Genomic DNA, 24,371 nt, shown 5'->3' on the forward strand with positions numbered 1-24,371 from the left:
TTCATCTTGTTACTTTATCACTAATAGCTTAATTTATTATTAACATCCCTTCTACTTCCAGATTTATCCAAAAATATTATTCCCAGAAAATAAATGTTTCATAAGTTTTTAATTTCTTGCTGCCCACCAGGCCTTCTCCAGCTCAACCACAACCATACATTCAATTTCTTTCACTGTTACTTGTGATACACTGATTCTGACACAACTTATATCTGATCATTAGCATAATAAAAGAATAAACAAATAATGGTGAGCACCAGAACATTTTTGGTGTGAGACCAGTGTAACAAGAATATGTGGTACAAACCAGGACTAAATAGAATTAAATACCGAATGTCCCAAAATACATGCAAACATGGTAAATATTCCATATTATAATGTGTATACATGTTTTTTGGACAGCTGGTATGTTTAGTCATTGATCTTATCTATATTACTCATAATATAAGCAACAACAGAAATAATCACAGCTACACCTAAACCTCAAGGTGGAGATCACGTATTCCTTTGAAACAATGGTAGCCACCTATAAAGACTGCACGACATCACAGCCCAGAAGACCAAAATCTATGACTTCACTGCCGTAAGAACCTCAAATGTTTATCGTGTATGACATAAATAACAAAATACAATGTGCACTACACAAAGTTTAAATTACGTCCATGTAAAATGAATCAATAATCAATTACTGAGGTAAGAAAACAAGTTATGTGGGCCCCTTTTAACCACAGTACTGCATTTTCCAAGCTCCTATTAAACCTATACAAAAGTATAATCTTGTCTTGCTGAGAAGAGAATGTAGAAAATACTTTGACCTAAGAGGGAGAATGTAAACTAGATCATAAAGAGCTTCACAATTTGTACACTTAACAAAACAGTATTACAATAATGAAACCAAGGATGAAATGGATGGGGCAACCAGCATGCACAGCATGAAAAATGTATACAAAATTTTATTTAGAAAGCCCAAGGAAAGTGATCACCTTCAGAGATGAAGGCACACATGGGAGGATAACATTAAAATGGAGCATGGAGAGCAGGCTGAATTCATCTGGCTCAGAATAGTGTTCAGTGGTGTGGGCTTGTAAATATGGAAATAAAGTCAAGTTACATAAAAAGCAGGGGTTTATCTTATTATATGTGTTATCAGCTTCTCAAGGACTCTGTTCGAAGGAGTAAATCAACTGTAGATTATTTGTACACTACAAGGTGATGCAGATATGGTACCAGGCCTCAGAAAACCATATACACTTTTAACAGTCTATGATTGAGGAACAGTTCACTTGAGAGACAAAGTATCATGTGAGAAGGCAACATGAAACTGGGTCACAGGAAACTAGAGTAACTGATCTGAGATGGATTTGTGGTAGGGCAGGATCCTATCCAGTTCTAGAGCAATCAAGTAAAACAATATGTTCAGTTGCTTAATATAATGATCTTATCACATACTGACTGATATAAAGTGCATATAATAAACACATTTGGGGTGGAAGGCCCAACAAATAAGGGCACTGCTGGTCGCTCAGTGAACTGTAGCCCATTCAGCTTGCAATTCGGCCACCCTCTGCAAAGACTTCCGAGCAGCAGCATGAATTTTTGGGTCCAACTTATCTGAAACGGAAGTCATATTTCATTTACATGGGTGCAATTTAGCACCTACCCACTAGCACACAATAATAAGAAAGAAAAAAAGAGAGAGGATAACATAGCCAAACTTCTCCATTACAAACAACCAGAACATTCTCTGCTTTAGAAGTGACCCACTGTTCATTTGCAACTTAGCTCACTAAAAATATGTATGCGTATTTTGCATAATGTTAACAAAACAGTGGATCATGACATGTCATAAAACTCACAAATTTTGTGTTTTCCTTGTATTGGAAATCGGATGGGCAACTTCTGGGCATCTTCACATACGAAAACAAACGGGCTGTCACTCTCCCCTTCAGGGAACTTGACACGGTACTCCTCTTGGGGTAGGCAGTCAACCATATACACACATCCCAGCAGGCAGCTGGTGGGGTACTGCAATGGGAACTGCAACCTCTCACCTGTCAGAGAAAGAGTCTCACAACCGGCCCAGCATGCGACAAGTAATTCATCTCTGTATCCATGGTGTGCAAACAAATTCATAACATATGTTGCTCAACTTGTATCACTCAGCACGTCAAAGTACAAGACAGATGAAATACAGTAACACAGAATGAACCATATGTCCACAGCTGTATGGGAAGTCGGTACAACAAAAACACCAAATTTAGCATAAGACTTGACTGCATCTTCTCTCCTACATCATCATCTGCATCTCTATGAAGCAGTATGACTGCCTCTTTTGGAGGTTACTTAATCTATTAAGACATCCGGCAGGACTCCTTGGATGAGCGTTCAGCTCGTCGCAAGGCCTCTACCTGTACACAGGACAGCACAACACAGAAAAATGCAGACAAACATCCACGCCTTGAGTAGGATTTGAACCCATGGTCCTAGTGTCCAAGTGAAGAAGGCCCACGCCTCAGATCGCATGGCCACTGTGAATTGTGGAATGATCAAAAGCATTTTCATGATCTGTGATAAAGGAGTGACAGATTGAGTTTTACACCCTCATGAAGGCTCACCTCCCTTCAGAACTTCATATAAATGCTCTGCAGTCTGAATCTCTTGAGGAGTGGGGACCTTCAGGGCTGCAGCAATCCACAGACGGCCTCGATGTGATGTGTACCATGTGCGGCCCTCGTGCCTAAACACAGATGAAACTTGATGTATCACAGTCATATTTTGCAAGCTTACAACATTTTGTTGCTATATTTTATGCCTGGGTCCTGCATATCTGATAGATACATGTTACATGGGAACAACCACAAACACAATGATGACTAGCAAAGGGGATGTGGAATCTGAACCAAGGTGGTAGCTTGCTATATTTCTGATTCACAAAATTTTGGTTTTGACTTTGGTGAAGGAAGGTGAATTTATGAGGTAAACCCACACCAAATACAGCTAGCTAGTCTATGGCCAGAACCTACACTATACAACAAGACTTACAACTTGATGCCTGCAACGAACAGCGAAGCCCAGGGCTGGTGCAAGGTTAAGCAACAACCCTCGTCAAGCATCTCGATTAGCTCTCGATCCTGCACCCGCCTGTGAAAACTTGTGGTGCCCTGCAGGCTGAGCGAGGTGGGCTGCAGGGACCTTCCTACTGCCTCCTGGAACTGCATAAAAGTTGCAGTCAGTATCGGATACTTTACATGCTACTTGAGACCATCACTTTGGCCCTGTTTTGAACCTGATGAATTTACTTCACAACTTCACAGTCTATTTCTCAATGACCCACATTAATACTATCTCCCATCTGCAACTGCCTCCCTAGTGGTCCTTGCCCTTCAGGCTTTTGGGTTCAAAATTCTGCATGTACTCCTCAGACACATGCTTGATAGGCAGCCTATCTCAACCTTCCACTGGGCACGTATCACAGCTCATGCAGTCCATGCCCTATTACAGTATGATAAAAATTAATCACCCTAGCACTTTTAGGTGAAGAGTTCAGATTATGAAGCTCCTAATTATTACATAATGCACTGAAATCCTTTATTACTTCATCTCTCTTAGGTTTAAATTCTTAGAATTAGAATTTGTTAGCAAGCTAAATAATTACTGAGTATAAAACACAGAGGAGTTTCCAAATTTTGCTGATAATATATCTTATACAAGAAGCTGGAAAGAGGATATTGACAGGATGTGAATAAAGAGAGAGTGAACTCATATAAGGAAGATGATCAACACTGTTGAAGATAATGGCACGTCAAATTCAGTAACCTCAAGGTCGAGTCGTAAAGTTCAGTCAAACATGTGGCCATGAACATAAGGCTACTCACAATAGGCTGCGTGCGCAAGACTCCTGGGTTCACACTGCCTCCGTTCATCACAGCCCTTCTATTCTCCTTAATGCTTTCACTGATTTCCTTCAGCACAATGTCCTCTGGGTCGTAAAAATACTCTGGATCATCACACTCCAAAACCTTGCGTCCTGTGCAGATAAAACACTATAGGGTACAATGACACCACCAAGCCATGCCATGCTGATACCTGAACATGTTTGTATCTCCTCAGGAAAATCTATGGCAACAGAACCGATCAACTGACGAGACCATTTCAATATAAGGTGGTGCATAAGTAGCTTTACTGACATTTTTCCTTGTAATGACACATTTCTTATACTTCAGCTGGTCACACAGTTTACTCTGCCCATATTAATTACAGTTACGCTGACAGTCTACTTTTCCTTTGTATGATTTAATATGAATTAATTTGTTTGCTACCGATAATGACCTCTTGAGGTCGAAATGCGTTTGGCACCAAGTGTCTTTTTGAAGTTTAAACAATTTTTGTTTGTATGCATGATTTTATAAACTAATACAGTGCACGGTATGCAAGGTTATAAAAAAAAAGCATAAGTGTATGTGCGAGCATGCAAAAACAATACAAAGCTGACAGAGAACCTGCAAAGTCTAGGGTGAGTCTCCTGTCGAGACGAGACAAATGGTGCCTTGCCTGAAGCTCCTCTTCTTGTTGTTGCAGTTTCTCCCGCTCTGCTTTAGACAGCCAAATGGAGTTCACAGGGAAGTAGTCACTCTCATCATCGATCACCTTCGTGCGCCGCTCACTGCAGGGAAACAACAAAAACTTTACCTTATTTTATTTTGTTATGATTATCTCTTACACTGGAACACCACGGGTTAACATATTGTCTTAACAGTACAGGCCTACATGGGATTAATCTTCTTTGCTGGCTATACATAAGTGTTGTGCGCTCATTCCGTTTCCCCCCTGATAAGTATGACACAATTCGCTCTGCATGCTGTGTGGCAGAGCTGTATATCAAACTCAAGTTTAAATCTTGGCTGTGAAACCAGTTACCTTTTTAAGCAAATGCATGCTGAGACAATACCTCATACGTGCCATCATCATCTCCTGCCACATCCCTGCCTATTACCACTCCTATCACCTTTAATCTGATTTGCTGTGCAACTGCTGCAGATGAAGTCTTTAAATAATCAAACGGTCATTCCATGTCAAATGAACAAATGACTCACAATATATGGCACAAATATGCACAAAATTCCATCAAGTATTAATGTCCTTGTGTGAAAAGGCATCCAGAATAAAGGCGCGTGTGTCATAAATGATTTGACTGAGTTTTTTTCCCCTCCAAGGCTGTATAACTGAAACACTACCTCCAGCCTCAAAAATGAGTTACAGCTTTTGTCTATGAAACATGATCCTAGTCATTAGGAAAGTTTTATATCTGGAGGCTGTCTCCTCCATCTGAAATTTTGAGGTGTGCCACAGGACCCACTTAACAGTCAACCTGCGTAAACTAAAGCCATAAACTACTGGAATGTTCAGATAAAACTGATCATTCAAACTCCCGTAAATATGCACAAAATCTCACAGGTTCACTCAGTGTTAATTCATGTTCGATGACTTGCCTCGTTTTGTCATACTCCAGCAGCTTGTTTCTATGCTGGATTGCAGATTCCAAACCTTCAGGTTTCTTTTGCTCTACAAGTTTCTGCAACAGATGTTCGGCTCTCTTCGAGCCTGAAGCCAACAACAGCTCCTCTTCTCGGGAACAAACCTGCGCACATGAAAATGTAGAATCTGAGGCAACATCTGGTGATATCTGGAACTGGCTCAATCCAAACCAGTCTGAAGCCAATTGTCCTGGGACCCACTTTAATATAACCATCCCCAGTACAATATATGAAAAGCACACATTAAGGTATATCTGTCACTCAACATGATGAGACAAGTTAAATAACTACACGTACGCTGATAAAACTGTGAAGAACTTCACTGTAACTTGCCCTACAATCACTGTTGCCACAAAATATGACAATTATGTCGTCAGTTCTTTTAATTCTTAAAGCCCTTTACAAACATGATGGTTGAGTGGTCAGCACTTCTGTTAGGTAGTCCCATGTCGGACTATCGACCAGACTGACCCCAGACCTCACCATCAAAAGAAAGACAACCAATTACCTTTAGTAAGTGTAATCATCCTCAGAGAATTCACCTTCTGACCCTACATACTTGACCAAGCGTCTCTGTCATGACTGGAACGAGTATTCTGAATGTTCTCGGTCTCTTTAAAGGTAATTTCTAGTACCAAGAACATGAAAAGTCATATGGGAACACATAATACCAAAATTAATATTTGAGGAGGAATGTCACGGCACAAAATCAAAATCAAATTGTGCAGTCAAAGGTTGGTCCTTTTCTACAAACGGTCTGCTATATAAATATTCTGACACTACAAGGTAGAATATTTAGTTGACAATATATTTTGGAAGAACAATTCTCAAAGCAAATTTGCTCAGAAAAAAAAAAAAACCAAGAAGAACCAGAGCAATTTTGAATTCTGATTCTGCCATTCCTTGTCTCAGAGATTATCAACTTTTCCACTGAAAACTTCAGCATTTTATTCTTAGGTGATACCAGATGATACATCATTACCAACCACAATTTTTTCAAATGGATATAATCCTCTAGTCTTGCTGAATATTCTGAGCAAATTTGTTTTCTCTTCAATATTTTCTCACTGCTGAGACTATATAGTACTATTCTGGCACAGACTTTCACGTTCAGATGTCTTGTCAAAATCAATGTCAATACCCATATTCATGTGTAGTTCTTCTGAATATTCTGTCAATGTTAATTTCTCAAGATCTCACACACTCACTCACATTTGGATCAGTGCCTGAAGTGGTCAGATGGATCTTTCACTGCATGAAATGCCTTCCCCTCCATCTCAAAATCACCCAATCCGCAAATAAAACCACATACTTCTAAACCCCCCCCCCCCCCCCCAATAAACATGCTGTAACATTTTAGTGAATTCCCGTCATTTCTAAACAGCTTTAATAGAAATTGAATGCTGATTCTGTTCTAGCAATTCAGAAACTAACTTTTTTAGAAATAAACTAAACACTGTACCAACATAACACTTCCTGCAACCACAGAACAGAGAGGTCTAACACCTGTTTGCCACAAAACTAATGAATTATGCACTCACACTAACTGACCAGTTAGATCATGAGTCACTCCAGTCTGACTTGTGGAACACAAAATAGTCTTACCAGATTACCACAGAAGAGGCACGGACCGGAACCCTCCTGTTCGCATACGATACGGCCGCACTTGAGACAGTTACTCACCAGTCTATGCTTGCTAGCCTGACAATCACAACGATGACGGCCTGAAAGAACAGTTTCCCGATTTAGTATGTGGCTAATGCTCGTGATACTGGATGTGGCCCGTTTCAAGACTCTCAGCTGAGTCTCAAACACAAGAATTCTAGCACATAAAGAAGTTCTGCTACTTGTTACGGTCTGAGTGATTGATCTTTCACGTTACATGGTTCAGAATGAGGTGGGAACATGATCACAAATGGCATGCAGGTGGGTAACAATCTGGAAGGAAATGGATGTGGTAAGGCTGTGAAATAGTTGTTAAAGTTACAAATCTCTCTAACAGTACTGCCTGCTGCTACAAACACTCACAATGGTAAAGAAACTAAATGTGTACCAAATAAAACAGCCAGCAATTATAAACTAAATAATGCACACAAATTCCACTGAATGTGTGAAGATCCTGCTACTGACCTTTCAGGATAACAACATCTCTGGCCTGGCCATCTGAAGAGTAAAGGTTAACAAACTTGGATTTCTTTTTGCCTTGAGGTTCCTGTACAAACAAAATTATAAATGAAGACCACTGTCTTCCGGGACTTTGTGTGTGTAGTCTGCTACAAACTGACCAACATTTCAGAGGTGCTTACTGCCTCATCATTACCTTGATGATACAGTTAGCACCTCTGAAATGTTGGTCAGTTTGTAGCAGACTACACACACAAAGTCCCAGAAGACAGTGGTCTTCATATTTGTCACCACGAGAACCTGAAATGTCACCCAAATTACAAACAGCTGAATCATCCATATTCATACACTGGATGTTATGTTCACTGTCTTGCATTTTGTTAAAGATTCCATTAGATTCACATTTCATGTTTATTATTAATTTTAAACATTATATTATGCATTCTTTACAGAGTCCAAAAAATGAACACATAATGGACAAATTGTATATGTCAGTACGGATGTTTCATTTCCAAAACTACAGAACAATGAGGATGAAATATGATTGCGAGAGGTCCACCCTACAATCCTGTAACATGAATTTAAAATTGTTAAACACCGGACAATTGTACCTTTACATTTTCCTTCTGTGAGGTGTCTTCAAACTGGCCTTTAGACTTCTTCTTCTTTTCTGTCTGTTTAGGATGAACATAAATCTGTTCTGTCTCAGACTTCTTGTAGCCTTGGATGTCCAGTGGCAACCCAGTAAATCCTGCAACATGTATAAGCATCAACATCTTCTAACCCTTTCAGTTATCCAACAACAAAACCCATAAGACAAATCAACACACTTTACTAACAAATGTTCTTATTCTCTGGATGAAAATGATACCTGCACCTGAGGAAAAAGGATGGAGAAAGATATACAATGAGGTGTTAATTATTTTCCTTTCCAATCTCATTACGATGAAATGGACAAGGTGTGTAACATGAAGAAAAAATGAATATGTAAACTCACAAAAACAAGACCATTTGGGATATACAGAGTTTGCTGGTGCAATAATAATAAAAATAAATATTGAAGAAACAGACCATCAAGAGAGAAACTTGGCTAAACTGGCTTCTAATATGGTCTGGTAGGAGACTTCTGTAACAGTTTGACACAAATAAAACTGGAGCTTGGTTTGATCAGTTGCTTTGTAACTCTATTAAAACGGCACAAGAAACTTTAGTATCAAAAGTGACTGTGAACACCGATGCAAAACTACTATCAGGAACACCTGCTGTACATTCACTGCAGAGACAATGTTACTGCTGTCTTCAGTCAGTACATACATTTCAGAACTAAATTCTATTAAGCTAATTCCCCCACACACAATAAGTCTGAGAAATCAATCATCTTGAAGAGTTCTATACTTCCTTAGTTTGTTTAAGAAATGTGACCAAGCCAAATGGAAAACATTTTTAACACCCTCTGTAATGTAAATAAGGAAACCACTCTATCACAGTAGCTGACAAACTAGCAAAGGCAGCAATGAATGCAGTGTTCACATGGCAGAAAGCCTGTGCTCTAGTGTGATCACCAAATGCCTTTCCTGTACTTGCACCTTCATCAACAGTTTTAAGTAAAATATAAGTTTAACTTAATTTAAGCTCCACTTACCTACTTGGCGTTTCTGTAGCAATTCCTCATAAAACTGCCGATGATGAGCACTACTAAAGTTGAGAAGGGTTTTGAGGTAGTCTTCAAGGTCTCTAGCATTTTCTATTGACAATATATATCTATAACAAGAAATTTAAAAAAAGTTCTGTTACAAAGTTTGGTTCCTGAAAGTCTTAGTATTAAGAATCCGTGTTAGGAAATGCATGTACTCTATAAAAATGTTACAAGAAGCTATTTAATTATGCTTTCATACCACAAATCATTGGATCAGGTGAAGTTGTGTTACTGTCCTAATCTGTTGCAAGGACCCAAACTTTCAGTAAATAGGAAGACAAAAATGTACCATATTTTTTATGAATGTGGGAAAAGGTACTGTTAGCAACTGTAATCTTGAGACTTAAAAGGAATGCAGGAAGTCCGAAGCGTTAAAGACTTACACTATCTTTCCTCGTTCATCCCACTTCCTCACCCACAAGTCTCAACATTACAGTCGCAATCTATAGAGCAACTTATAATGAATTATTCTCGGGCTACCAGCCATGTCAGGTGGTTTAATGGAGAAAACACCAACATTTCGAAAACCATCATCGTCCTCAGGACCATGAAAGCTTCAGATCATACACACAGCAACTAACTTTGTCAAATCCTGCGGCACTGGGAAGTCTAATATTGCTGACAGTTTACTGTTCACCCAACTTTCTAATGTTTCTTTATCACTGAATTCGGCCATAATTCAAAATCACTTAAAGGACCTTGGAACACAATGATTACAGTAAAAATGAAAATTACTCCTAAATTACACTTCCAAACGCCATTACAATTTCCGCCATATTACGACACACGTATTACCAGTGTTCATAGACAACTACGACACAATATTTCGTTTCAAAGCTTCCGGCACAGCAGCAAGGAGCATAACGATGGCTGGCTGGCTGTTGTGTTGTTCGCCAGGCAGTGACGCAGGCAAAAATCCCTGCACCTAGCCCTGCTAGGAATCAAACCCCGATCGTCGAGTCAGTAATACCTAAATACGCAGATTACTACAAACAAAAGCGTACAGCGCATATGAAATTTGTGCGAACTTTTCGACCAGAAACAATTTCCATACACAATAACCTGCTGTCTACATTTCAATACAACAAAGTACCTAAAACGGGAAAAACTGCTGGACCAAATATTTCCCTCCATGTCGATTGTCAAGTTCTGATTAAAACCACACTTGCTCTGTAGATGTCACTGCAGAGTCACGTGAATAATTATGGTCTCCTTTGGTTAACAAATTGTCTGTATTTTGGAGGACTTATAAGAGCTTATAATATCGATTACTTGGTTCTGGATTGTAAGTACACGAATTTACATTACAAATGTGTTGCTGAATAATGTGTGCTTGAAAGCAAGCCACTAACTAGCTGAAATTATTGAAGTCCAAATAACCTACTTTTTCACTCTTGAAGTCTTGCTTCGATATTACCATGACAAGTTTCAGTTATCAGATATGAAAAATCATATAAGTTATCTAATTACAGATTTGTAGTTTCAGACCAAGCATTTTTCTGCAGAGGCCAGAAATAACTCAATTCCTAAATGCATCACTTTTGAGTACCACTATGAAAATCGAACAGAAATTTAAATTGGAGTTGAATACTGTGAATTTGGGAAAAAATAAACTGTTTTCTTATTGGAAAGAGTAATGCTTTTCAAGCATTAGAAAATCATATGTATTATAGTGGTGGTCGTGTACAATCTTGGCAAGGTCAAGTATTTTAAATACAAAAAACTTCCCATATTTTTATGATCACTTGAATTTACTGATTGTAATATTTGCATATAGGTAGTGGAAAAAAATGACTGAATACTGGTTAATATCAGCCCCAGGTGATAAGACTTGCCAGCAGACCTGGGAAACGATGAATAATGTAACAAGCAAACAGAACAATCTATCAGCCAACTATAAGTTCCATATTCCAGATTTGAAGGTAAGTTGTTAATGACATTAATAAATTTCTCATTTTCAGTAATGTGAAGGAAAGGGACTTTATAAGGATTTTCTTGTGCCAGTGACAAACGGATGCAAGTTATATGATATTCTCATTTTGTAGTTACAGAATCAGCCTCATTATATTGTGGCCAGGTTTTGTCCCTTGCATGTAACAGAATTATAACATTAAATAACTTAATTGTACTAGGTGAGGAGTTCCCAGTTTTTATTGAACTACAAAATTCTTCATATTTTCACAACCTGTTTTCTAGGATGGTAACATCATCTCAGATATTCCCAGGTTTCAAAAGTAACACACCAACAAAAACTATGTACATGTTTATTTCCCTGTGCTTGGTCCATGTACCTGCCCATCTTATATAGGATCTGATCACCCTAACAATAGTAAATTATGTCTCATGGAAAAAATAAAAAGGCATGACCAATGCCCTATGTCAGAACTATGTTTAATAATAGTACAGATAACTGAAAATATGCCCATTGATTTGTCTGAAGGGTAGTCATTGCTCATTATCTGTCCTGCCTTCAAACTAAGGAACTCTGATCCTCTTCAATAAATATGTAATGAAAGGGTGCTACAACATTAATCCATCTGCTAAAGAACAGTTTTATCGCATTATGTTTTAAAAACAGGTTGGAACACTTGATCAACTTGTTGGATTATCTGATGACTTGGGAAAGCTTGATAACTTTGTAGAGCAAGTTACTAAAAAAGTAGCAGTTTACTTGGGAGAGGTCTTGGAAGATCAGAGGGATAAACTCCATGAGAATCTTCTTGCAAACAATAGTAAGTCACACAAATAAGAGTGAATCTGCAATTGTATTTGTCATAAAATGTCAAAATGCTAAATGTATTGGTTACTAAATATAATTTTATTATTGCCTGCAGGTGACTTACCAGCGTACATCACACGATTCCAGTGGGATATGGCAAAATATCCCATCAAACAGTCATTGCGAAATATTGCAGATATTATAAGCAAGCAGGTTGCACAGATTGATGCTGACCTCAAAACAAAATCAACAGCATACAACAACTTGAAGGGCAACCTTCAGAATTTGGAAAAGAAACAAACGTTAGTTATAATTAAGGCCCATATTTAGTTTTTCATATAATATCTTTAAATAAGCCATGAATACTTCTTCATAAGATGCTTCCACTTGATGTGGGTCATGTGACAGTTGAGCCTGTTCATCTGTTGTCCTACAACTCCTCCTCATTTTCTTCCTTTCCTGTATGTGACATCATTCGCAACCTGTTGTTCCCATCTTCATATTGGTCTCCCACTTTGCAGTTCTTCACATGCAATCATCCTCTCAGCCTATATACTAAGAATTTCTTCAGTGTTCCCCGTTACTTGTTTACAGAGGCAGTCTACTTACACGAAATCTTGCTGATCTTGTAAAGAAGGAGCACTTCATTTTGGACTCTGAATACCTCACCACTCTGCTGGTCATTGTGCCAAAGTAAGTTTTAATTGCGTATCATACAGCAAAAAAACAGGAAGTAGATAGTATTGACTCCATGCTGAGGAAAATCATTTGGGTTTAAAATAAGGAATAACAGGAGCCCAGTCCCTGTTCTGAGCCAGATGAATCCAGTCCACACCCTCCCATCCTATTTCCCCAAGATACATTTTAATATTATCCTCCCAAGTCTTCTGAGCGGCCTCTTCCCTTCAGGTTTTCCAACCAAAATGTACGTATTTCTCATCTCCCTGGTTTCAACATCCTGGTAATATTTAGTGAAGAGTACAAATTATTGAACTCCTCATTCTGCAGTTTTCTCTTCCCTCCTGTCACTTCATCCCTTTTAGGTTCAAATATTCTCAGAAACACTTTTTTCAAACACCCTCAATCTGTGTTCTTCCCTTACCACAGGAAGCCAAGTTTCACACCCATACAAAACAACCAGTAACATTATAATTTTGTGTACTGTCTTTACAATTTTAGATAGCAGGCAGAAAGATGAAAGTTTCTAAAGCATTCCCCAAAATTAGCTTACTCTTAATTTCCTCTTGAATGAAGTTTAGATTTGTTACTGTCATTCCCATGTTTGAACTTTTCCGTTGCGTAGTTCAGTAACTAGAAATGAACATGTACTTTCTCTGTGTTCACTTCTATACCAGCTTCTAATATGATTTGTTTTTCTGCGTGATATTTATGTTTTTGCCCAGTAAATTAACATGAAGAGCACAGACTTGATGCTGACGTGTCCCATTCATTTCCAGTCCTCTTTTGTTTTCTTGGACCTTCCTGATCGTAGATCATAGAGCAATGGTGATGAAGCATTTCCTTGTTTCATACCGTGCTGAATAGGAAATATATGAGACAATTGTTTTCCTGTATGGGTTTAATTTAAACACATTTTAATTACCCTAACTAGTTTCATGGTTATACCAAATTCAATGACAATGTTCCTTTGTTTTGAAGAGCATCCTTTACTGACTGGCACCAAGGATACGAGAAACTGACAGACATGATTGTCCCTCGCTCAAGTCAGCTGGTCAGTCAAGATTCTGACTACGGTCTCTTTACTGTCACACTGTTTAAGAAGGTGGTAGATGAGTTTAAGCTTCATGCACGAGAAAAAAAGTAAGTCAGTCGCAAAATATGTCAGGTGACGATGCTTCATATGTGGACATTGTATCAGAATTTAAAGTAAATTTTATTTTGTAGGTTTGTTGTTCGTGATTTCACATATAATGAAGAAGAACTAGCTGCTGGCAAGAATGAAATTACAAAACTTGTGACAGACAAGAAAAAACAGTTTGTAAGTTATATATTAGTTGACGACTGTTGTAACTATTACGCACAATGCCGCCGTCATAAGTCTCGGCAGCATTAGATTGGGTTGAACATTTAACGTTATTGAAACAAGAAGACTGTTGAAATGTGAGGAGTATGGTCTATGAGAAAGATGAATTAAATGCGACTACTTGTTTACAGGGTCCCCTGGTAAGGTGGCTGAAAGTGAACTTCAGCGAATGTTTCTGTGCTTGGGTTCATGTAAAAGCCCTAAGAGTGTTTGTGGAATCAGTTCTTAGGTTAGTTGAACTATATATTTTGTAGTGATTATTCTAAAATTTACTGAACTTCTGATGTATAAAATGCGACAAATGGTGATTTTTTTCTGGCGGTGATAGGTATGGATTACCTGTCAACTTCCAAGCCATGCTGTTACATCCAAACAAGAAGAATACAAAGAGACTTAGAGATGTTTTAAACCAGCTTTATGGTCATTTGGACAGTAGTGCAGTTCAGGGCTCAGCTTCTCATGATGTAAGTATTGCCAGCAACAGAATTCAGAGATTTAATACTGTTGAAACCAAAGCCAAAAATGTGATCCATTACCTACTTAACTATACTTTAATTAATAGTGTCTTCTCATTCTTTTCCCAGCATTAAAAAAATGGCTGTCAGTATTAGTTCCTATGCATTAGTATTTCCACAAGCCAAGTACCAGCCATGGCACTTGAGCACTCCTGCCTTTTTTCAGGACATAATGGTTTGATTCTGTTAGCTGACCATACTGGAATACGTCAAGCTAATGACTTAAACTAGGCCATAACTGGTCCCTTCCTCATCCTCAGTTCATTAATAATCCTGTAATTTTATGCTATGAGTAGCATCGTTAATAAAATAAATTCACCATCCACAGTCTTCCTCAGATTTTGTTATATAGCTAACCTGCCTGCCAACTATTTTACATCAGAGGCAGCGTAGATTGTATGTAAGTTGAGATGGAAACTCATTCCGGAACTTCTCCAGGATTAGACTGATACTTACTCTTTTGTTGTTGCAGAGTGTTGACATTCCAGGGTTAGGTTTCGGCCAGTCGGAATACTTCCCGTACGTTTACTATAAGATCAATGTGGACATGATGGACACCAAGATGTAAATGCATCATCTCGTAGCAGCTGCTGAAGAGTCGCGCAGTACTGCTGGAATGCAGACGATAGCGTGTTATGTAGACAAGGGTTGGGCGTCGGATTAACAGTGACTCTTGGGTGATTTTGGCAGCAGTAAGAAATGTCGCTGTACAACCCTCTTCTCCTAGTTGATATTGTTTGAACTGTCACAAAGAAAAGCATTTCTACTTTATTCTTTTCTTCCTTTTGTGTTGATACTGGACAGTAAAAGTAAAGTACCTATGTAACATTCCAAGTGGTGTTAACTATTGTCTATCTGCAAAAATAAAAATCTGTTTTTGTGTTTCTGGTAGTGTCACATGTACAGAGGTGTTGTACACTCTTAACAGTATTCCCTTGTGGTGGTCCTCACTTTTGTATTCTTTACCCATTTCTCATTTATTGTCAGAAAATAGCACCAAATAAAAATTTAGGGAAGAATCTTTATGAAATGTTTATTTTTTATTCTGAATATTTGGCTCCTTTCTTTCTGATGTTGTACTTGTTAGACCTTTTGGAATTGGTTTCTTTGTAGTTCTGTAGGGGTAATGGTTCGTCTATTATTATTATTATTACTGTAAATGATGTAGATAATTTTGTGTGGCGTAAATCATGTGCCTTCCATTTAATGGAAGATTATGTATACAGCAGAGTTTTTTTTTTCCGCATTCACTATTACACACTTTCATAAATGATCCTGAATAATAAACACTCAAGTTGACCTCTGTGTAGTGAAGTATAATATTGCTCTAAGCTGTGTAAATTATGTTCTGTATATGAAATTCAAGTGTATGTAAAGCACAAGAGAACTGTAGAAGCAGATTTACCTGGTTATCTGAAAGTACATGAAGCTTATAAAATGTTTTACTTGTATATAACATTCCATGCCATGTTGTGTAAAATCACAAAGCGTAAGAAAATAAATAAGTGCAGTGTTAAGATTTACTCTTTGAATTTTCCTACCCATGACTGTGAAAAATGTGTAACTTATGTTCAAGCAGTACTTTTGGAAGATCCAGGTTACTCTCCACCAGCATAAACTGGCTACGGTGCTCATCCAGCGAGCACTGTGATCACGGGCTCTTTCCGTGAGGAGTAATGGGGCTGGAGCATGAATGTGACCATAACCCCTATGTAGTATCAGAGTCCTAAACATGTTTCTGACTAACAGGTGCGTGGACACAGAAGCAACTTGTGCCTTAACCTTTATACATTTATGTACAAATTTTTTTTTAGCAAAAAATGGGAAAACATGACAATTTATAAAACTGGCCTGTGGTACCATCAGAAAGAACAGCACTAGAAACTTTCACCAAACTACAATGAGTCCCAGCTACTATTTTAAACAAACATTTACGGTACACACTATAGATACTTGCTCACCCAGATGAAGATCCTTTGTAATATATGTGTTGAAAGATTAACATGTCTTGTGCTTGATCCCTCAGTCATGTACCATCTTCCAATATGACAGCTGGGGATCACCAAGTCTTCTAGCCGCAATGGGCATCCTGAAGAATTCAAACCATTGAAGTGTGATGCTCACTGAGCACCTCGATGTGCTGCCGAAGTTCAGTAATACATGGAATATACTCCATGCCCACTACACAGGTTGCGTGCTCGCACGGGTTAAATGTCTATATGAATAGAAGTAATGGAGGTTGGAATGATGTGGTTCACTTAAAGATACAAGTTAATGAGGAACAAAGGTCTAGAAAGACATACAGAAAAGGTGGATCAAGTGTCAATCCTTGACGAAAGTTGACTATGGCAATGACAGTCTAGACACAAATTTTAATTAGAAATGGCTAAAAATTAAAACTACATCTTGGGGGTTTGATGACAATAGCAGCAACACAACAAACCTCCTTTCTTAGATTTTCCAGGGTTTATTTCAGTTGGACAAATTCAGGACGAGCACTTTAAAATATGCTATGTGGCAGGTAGGTAGTTACAACAGTTTTCAGCCGAATTGGAAGCTGAAACGTGCACCAATCACATGTACCGTGCCACAGTAGGAAGTAGTAGTGGGAGGTGGATGGGCGACAAAGTGAGGAAACAACACACAGTGGTGACAGATGTAGCATCGTGGAACATTGGTTTCCAGTGAATGTTTACGACACCACGTAAAGAAGACGTGAGCACTGCCAACAGTGCAGCGTGGCAGCTGATGCTTCCATCACACGGTTTCTGATCAGACTAAGGTCTAGCTGCTTACCAACAGACCTTCTTTGCACTGATTGGTCACTCACAAAGAGCAGAACTCGACTCAGCCGCCAATTCCGCTGAAAGATACTATAGTTAACCAGTCCTTTTACGTGTCCAAGAAATGTTTCTGGCTAGCTAGTCAATAGAGTAATTCACCACAGGCTGGACAACCAGATTTGATTCTTAGCAGGACATGAAGTTAATTCTTCACATCCAAGCAAATTCTGGGGCCCACTCAGTGGGTTCAACGTGGCCAGAGGGTAATTTTCTCTGTCCTCTTGATGATTTCTATGTAAGGCATGGGAAATTTGTCACAATGAAGGTTAAGGGTGAGATTCTGTAGCATTTTATAAAAATAAAACCAGTTTAGCAACAATTCTAGAGCAGTGTGTACTGCCTGTATGTGTCTCCTCTCATCCCAAACAGCTTCTAAACCATGAAAGCTGAGATTCATGAAACTTAGAAAAGACACGCCACTGAAATAAAACTAACACCATTTGTAGTAGGAACCTGATATTTGATGATTTTTTTTAATATGTGACTAGAAATGCAGAAACACAGACTTCTGGAATTGATAGAGTGAGGGATTATAAACGTCTGCAAAAAATTGTATTGAATATTTTTAGCAGTAAAGGTTCTGTACTATGTGAGCTTCAAGAGAAATAGAATGCAGCCAGTGTACTTCAGGTCTCAACTAGTTAATCGTTTGCCGTCATGTGTCTGTTCACGTTAATACGGGCGAATTTATTACTTTTAAAATCGACCGCAGGATAACAGAGTAGACCATACCACGTGACTGAGATAGACCACGAAGGCCAGCATTTATGTTACATATTAATGTAACGCCCAGCTCAGCCAATGGCCAACAGTTATTTGGACCGCAAAAGGTACAACATACCTCCAGAAACAACGAGCTGCAATGAGGGTTCAAACTTCTTTATTAATATAAAACATCTTGGATTGGAACTACAGCAGCGTTCATGTGACAAGAAGCCAATTTATGACGGAAGCATTACACTCCTTGCAGCACATTCCTGAAAGTAACACAAACAAAAACAAAAATGTAATGGCAGGAGAATTCTCTGCAATCACAATTATACAACTGTAACAAGACTCACCTTCAAAAAAATATTTTATTAGGTAAGAGAGATTTTGGGTTCTTGTGATGGCTGTCTTCTGGGTTGTTGCACTGTGTAATCTGATAGATGTTTACAAAAGTTTCGTCAACACAATGCCACACTTCACACTAAATGATATCTGGCAACTGTGGTGCACCTAAAAACTTATGCATTCATGGAGTACTGATATAATACCACAGTCGCTTGTGTATTTGCCTCACTTCTTTCATAAATTTATATTAAAATATGCGTGGAACAATAAAACTGTGACTTTTCCTTTACAGTGTATTTGCCAGAGGATCCATCCGACTTACCTTGGCAGAATCAATTACTTTATCCCAGTCTTCATTTGCAATAACAGGAATAATATATTTCAGCAATGCAATCAATCTCTGCACATTGGATTTGAAGTTACGCATAACTTCATCTACACACACTTTATTTCCTGTGTCTCTCCAACAGTCATAATCCGTTACCAACCCAATCGCTGCATAGCAGAGTCCAGCTTCTTTCGCCAACACAACCTGAAATAAAGAATCTAATTTGCACATTACTTTAATAAAAGGAAAAATTTTCAACCACACAAAATGTCAAGACCCTTCAATGAATGATGCTAGTGTTGTTTCCACCTCAGAAATTTGCCAGGATGCTGTTACGTTGATAATGACGGGGAGCTGAAAGCTACAAGATGATCTCCAATGAAATGCTCCCATACCAAATTTAACTGAGCAAGCACAAATATGGAGGGCAGCTGCCACGTGTATTTGTTAAGCGCACGCAGAGAATTTGATACAACATCTTCCTTTCCCTGATGATGACATCTGACTGCATTACCTCAGGCACACTGGTCATGTTTACAATGTCTGCTCCCCACAAGCGATACAATTTACTCTCTGCAAGTGAGGAAAACCGCGGTCCTTCTATGGTGACGCATGTCACTACCGGGTGAATCTTCAGCTTCAGAGATTTTGCTGATTCTGCTACAACTTCTGTGGTAGAGGGACAATACGCTGGCTCCACGGGAATGTGACACACACCAGGCAGTGCATTCTGAGTACCATCGTAAAATGTCTGAATACGAGCCGTTGTCCTGAAAAGTGGGCGCAAGTTCCTAATTAGAGTTTAAACAGAATAAATATGAAGTATAGCACAAAACCTCTGTAGAGCTAAATATTTTAACTTTGCCACCCACAAGTTCATTTCTTCTTAGACAAACAGTTCTCGTTATCTGACTTTTGATAAAAGACCTTGTAGCAACAAGTTCATTAACACATCTCTGGTCATGCCATTCCAATAATTTCATGTCAAATTCATTTCTCTCTCTCTTTATTAGTTTTGCAGTCTTAGGCACAATAAATACATCAGCTAATGTGACCTTCTAAGACAACTTTTAGACCAAAATGACCTATCTGTTTGACTAGTTAATATGTAAGCAAACTTACCTGTCTATAAATGAGCGTATTAGGACAAGGTCCCCAGGTTTTATTTCCTCTTGAAGAGAACCACATGCTGTTGATGCAAGGACATGAGTGCATCCTGCTTCCTTCAGGGCCCAGATGTTAGCTCTGTAATTAACATTGCTTGGACTGATGGTATGCTTGCGCCCATGCCTGGGAAACCCAAGAAATATAATATTTTATACTACATAATGTTTTAATATTATATAATTTTAACAACATCATTTAATTACAACGTTTGTGTATAGACTGTGAAAATAAATATATAGGAGAAATTACTGTCGCTGTGGGTGGATGACATGAATCAAAAAAACATTCCCTTGGCTCAAATTGCTATCACGGATGAGGCGAAGTCAATTTTTGAGGAACTTAAGATAAAAGACTATAGCAAAGAGACATTCTTAGGAAGCAAGGGCTGGTTTATACAATTCAAATTTTGCACTAAATGTCGCAGTGTGAAAATAAGTGGCGAAGCATTAAGTGCAGATGCAGAGGCAGCTGCAGCGTATCCTGCAGAGTTTCAGGCCATTGTGGAGGCGGGTGATTATCCTCCTCATCTTATTTTTAATGTTGATGAGACAGGCCTGTATTGGAAGAAACTGCCTTCACAAACTTTCATCATCCATGACGAGAAGTATGCGTCAGGTTTCATGGCTGCAAAACACAGGGCAACGCTTTTGATGGGTGCCATTGTCTCTGGCACTTTAAAATTAAAGCCAATGTTGGTGTACCATTCAGAGACACCTCACACTTTCAAAGGCCTCAACAAAGCCAGGTTGCCAGTCTACTGGAAGTCAAATAGAATGGCTAGGGTGACACAACGAGTCTTCTTGGATTGGTACATCAACTATTTTTGCCCAACTGTGCTCTGTTTTTGTCATGAGAATGACTTGCTAACCAAGGCCCTTCTTCTCTTGGACAATGCCCCTGGCCATCCGACAAACCTAGCAGAAGTCAGAACTCCTCTGGATGTCGTCGTTTTCCTGCCTCCTAACACCACTTCAGCTTTGCAACCAATGGACCAATGTGTAATAGCGACCTTTAAAGCCTATTATCTCCGCAACACCTTAAAAGAAATGCTGATAGTTTTGGGAAGATCAGACAAAACGGTAAAGGATTATTGGCGCTCAATCGACATTTTGAGGGGCATTATAATATCAACGCAGCCTGGGAGGAAGAATCAGTGAATTGTTTGAATGGAGTGTGGGGGCATTATATTATATTACTCGTCAAGGTTTGGGTGCCGGGAACGCATGTCATTGACTTCCCAATGATTTACATTATAAAAAGAGTTTCAATTTTCGCCGGTTCATCCAGGAACGCATCCCGGGCGTAAATCGAGGGTTACCTGTATATAAGTACTGAAAAATAATTTTTTATTAAGAAACAAAGAGGCAAGAGCTTAAAGTATAAATAGTGCAAAAAAAGGTATTAGAATTATGTACATGGGAACCAACATTCTGCAGAAACATACTATCTCCATCTTCATGGCTGAAATATTGGTATCTACCTACAAGTTCACACGGTGTCAAACATTCTGGGTGTACGAACAATGAAACTAGTAAGGCTGAAGTGCATTTGTTTGGTTAAATAAAACCACAGAAAACTCATTTCACATTGGTAAAGAAAATATGAATATTAATTAAAATGTAACATAAGAACCTGAAGCTGTGCCAGCGCCTAAGCTGGGGAGGAGGCACAGCTACAAACATTCTTAATCTTGGCATCAGACGAAGTTAACACCCATAGGCTGGACTCCAGAGTGAGAGTCACGTGTTCTGTGCTTTTTATCAGTTACAGATAAAATCTTGCATTACTTCATATATAATTTTTATGGTGGTGTAAAAATTTCTCAATTCACCAGAATCTTACTTTATTAAACATGTAAACAAGAAATTAATTCAGCGAGATTACCAAAGTTTTCTACTGGATATTAACTCTGTTTCATGCCAAGCAAATTAAGGTTTGTTTACCTTGCCAACAGAACACAATCAATTCCATCAATTTTCCCCTCAAGCAGCACATCAGATGGACTCCCAAATGGTGTTGTAACAGGTGTTTCTTTGCGGTTCTCTAAAATGTTAGGGTCATCCAGTCCCGTACCACCAATGATTCCAATCTGTTAACAGAATAGTTTTCATATTGTAATAACCTATTTTGCAGACAGTCCATTTACTTTTGTACTAAAACACCCTGAAACTACATATTTTGAATAAAGTTTATGTAAAGAATACATGGTTACACCTAAATAATGAGATACTCAGGATGAAAATTGCAGGAACAAAGAATAAGTGAAGAGAACACCTTTAGAAACAAGCAAATAACAGAAACTGTTTCAGTTTCTTACAATGTAAAATCAGTATACAAGTGACTATCATTATACACACTTACACTATCCACATTTTTGCCTAATTGCAGTTTTATTTCAGCATCTTGAGAAGCATCAATATCCTATCTATGGCCACGGAACTAGCTTCTGCAGTCCCACTGAGTTACATGCACAATTTCACTGACTCATCCCACCATTGTGACTGCTGATTACAAATTAGGACCTATCATGGTATAACAGTCAGAAATTCCACAGGCATCTTATATATTTCCTGACTTACACAATTTTATATGTGTAATAATTCACAAAAACACTTCCCTGCATATAATGAAAGTCACCAGTATTTGCCAACAAAGAGACCAGAATCCAACCATTAACATACATTAATGTACAGCATACTGTAACAACAAATAAATGTCAAAAACCAAGGCTACTGCAGAGAGTGAAAATGTTTTAAAATCCTGAACTGCATACAATTATGGATATGGTTTCCAGTAATGCTGTACTTGACTGTAAATTACTGTTAAAACTATGTAATTTGTTTTTAAAACAAGTATTTTATTTGTGTTCTGACACGTTCTGTATCCTTGGCTTCGGCTTATTAGTGATCTATGTATTGTACATAAATTATATTCTATTATTCTACTCTTCATACTTCATAATGCTTCATCAGACGTGCACATTGGCATTTGAACATTAGAAATTATTATCTGTTAATACGCATTAAATGTTAAAAACAGCGACATATTAATTTTTTTATTTCACCATGTAAACTGGGCAAAGGTCATCATAATGCATATAAGAAGTGGGTGGATGGAGTTTAATTACAGGAAGCCGAGGATTTTACTTGAATCTGTTCAATTCACTTGGGTCTATAGCGAGACACGAGTGATTACACGCCACAAGTATTATTTTAAAGATAAGGAAAGCTATGGTTTATGTAGGAATTTGATATATTACCAGAACACCAGTAATTAAGGCAACAAAATACCAATCAGATTAACCCACGCTTGTATTTCGTTGACAGTAATGTCACCAAGAACAGCCAGTTAGTTGGGTGGAATTTGAGCTATGAGTTATTCATACAAGTAATGCAAAACTCAAGGTCATAGCTCCTGTCCTACCGAACTAACTGTACAACGCTTTCAAATTAATTTCCCATTATTAACTAAAATCGTACTAGATCACTGTTAGTGAAAAATCTGACCTTGATATGGTATTTACCCATATTTAAGCACCACCTTGAATAATACGGTGAAAAATAGAACAAAAATAACCCCAGTACTTTTATATTCTCAATACACCATCGACCAGATTATAATGAATATAAATTTTATCTTCATCGTACGTGCGAGGCATAAATACCAACATACACATCGGTAACCCAATGTTGAAAGTTGGCAATGAATATGGCTTATGACGGCAGTCAAGAACTGTTCTGCCACCTATCCGCAACTGCCATAAAACTACAGACAAAAGAAACGGTTGATCAGTCGGTAACAACTTTTTACCCCCCCCCCCCAACCCCCCCAAAAAACAACATAGTGACTACTATTAATATTACTCCGTGGCGTTACAGCCCTTTTTAGGGCCTTGGATTCTTTGAAGAGTCGCCACTTCCCGTTCCCAATAAAGTCAGCCCCTGAGGGTTTACACAGGAATAGTTCATGTAATAACACGACGATGGCTGTCTTCTGGAATTTTGCACCATTTACTATGGTAAATATTTATTTTTTGCCTTTCATCACGCGGGTATTGCCTTCATTTCCTACAATCGGTAATACCAACGTGACGGATGCTCTAATTTGGGAAGTGATCAATGTCGACGTGCTTACCTATCGTGCAGCCACCTATTAGTTGATGTGTGAACTATTCATGCTGCAATCGATCAGCCCCATACTGTCTGTCTACTTACTGCCTTTCTGTGTCTGTCATCAACTGATCGTGCTGCCATTTATCAGTGGCTACGTGAACTATGTCTCCGTGAGGTGGTCGGAGAATAAGAACAGTCCCACTGAAGCCTATGCATGTCGTAAGAGACGACTAAAA

The 24,371-nt window shown here is 38.4% G+C and overlaps 3 protein-coding genes across 4 annotated transcripts; 1 reads left to right on the top strand and 2 right to left on the bottom strand.

The window, feature by feature from the left end:
- Window positions 1–90: 90 nt before the first annotated feature.
- Window positions 91–10,521, bottom strand: LOC110837852 (activating signal cointegrator 1). 2 transcript variants are annotated; one of them, XM_022080430.1, is made up of 12 exons: window positions 10,448–10,521; window positions 9,301–9,419; window positions 8,270–8,409; window positions 7,665–7,746; window positions 7,140–7,258; window positions 5,490–5,638; window positions 4,500–4,663; window positions 3,876–4,027; window positions 3,043–3,212; window positions 2,616–2,737; window positions 1,857–2,051; window positions 91–1,611 (listed from the first exon to the last, which is right to left on the bottom strand). In XM_022080430.1, exons 1-12 carry the CDS (start codon window positions 10,486–10,488, stop codon window positions 1,523–1,525), a joined length of 1,542 nt encoding a protein of 513 aa, XP_021936122.1. In that variant the 5' UTR covers window positions 10,489–10,521; the 3' UTR covers window positions 91–1,522. The 2 variants fall into 2 exon arrangements, with proteins under 2 accessions (XP_021936122.1, XP_021936121.1); XM_022080429.2 differs by lacking the exon at window positions 10,448–10,521 and adding an exon at window positions 9,936–10,439.
- On the top strand, window positions 10,507–16,149 carry Vha44 (V-type proton ATPase subunit Vha44). The gene is made up of 10 exons (XM_022080437.2): window positions 10,507–10,639; window positions 11,132–11,276; window positions 11,933–12,086; window positions 12,189–12,375; window positions 12,668–12,766; window positions 13,733–13,894; window positions 13,979–14,072; window positions 14,249–14,346; window positions 14,446–14,581; window positions 15,105–16,149. The coding sequence occupies exons 2-10, from the start codon at window positions 11,145–11,147 to the stop codon at window positions 15,198–15,200; spliced, it is 1,158 nt and encodes a 385-aa protein (XP_021936129.1). The 5' UTR covers window positions 10,507–10,639; window positions 11,132–11,144; the 3' UTR covers window positions 15,201–16,149.
- Window positions 16,150–18,338: 2,189 nt separating this feature from the next.
- On the bottom strand, window positions 18,339–23,701 carry LOC110837860 (S-methyl-5'-thioadenosine phosphorylase). Its single transcript, XM_022080447.2, has 6 exons — window positions 23,530–23,701; window positions 21,967–22,112; window positions 19,979–20,146; window positions 19,371–19,626; window positions 18,851–19,060; window positions 18,339–18,452 (listed from the first exon to the last, which is right to left on the bottom strand). The coding sequence occupies exons 1-6, from the start codon at window positions 23,548–23,550 to the stop codon at window positions 18,417–18,419; spliced, it is 837 nt and encodes a 278-aa protein (XP_021936139.1). The 5' UTR covers window positions 23,551–23,701; the 3' UTR covers window positions 18,339–18,416.
- Between the last annotated feature and the right edge of the window lie 670 nt (window positions 23,702–24,371).

Source organism: Zootermopsis nevadensis, unplaced genomic scaffold (assembly GCF_977971745.1).
Source record: "Zootermopsis nevadensis isolate Lab colony 2312 unplaced genomic scaffold, Znev_1.0 Znev_ptg000029l, whole genome shotgun sequence".
Lineage (NCBI taxonomy): Eukaryota > Metazoa > Arthropoda > Insecta > Blattodea > Termopsidae > Zootermopsis > Zootermopsis nevadensis.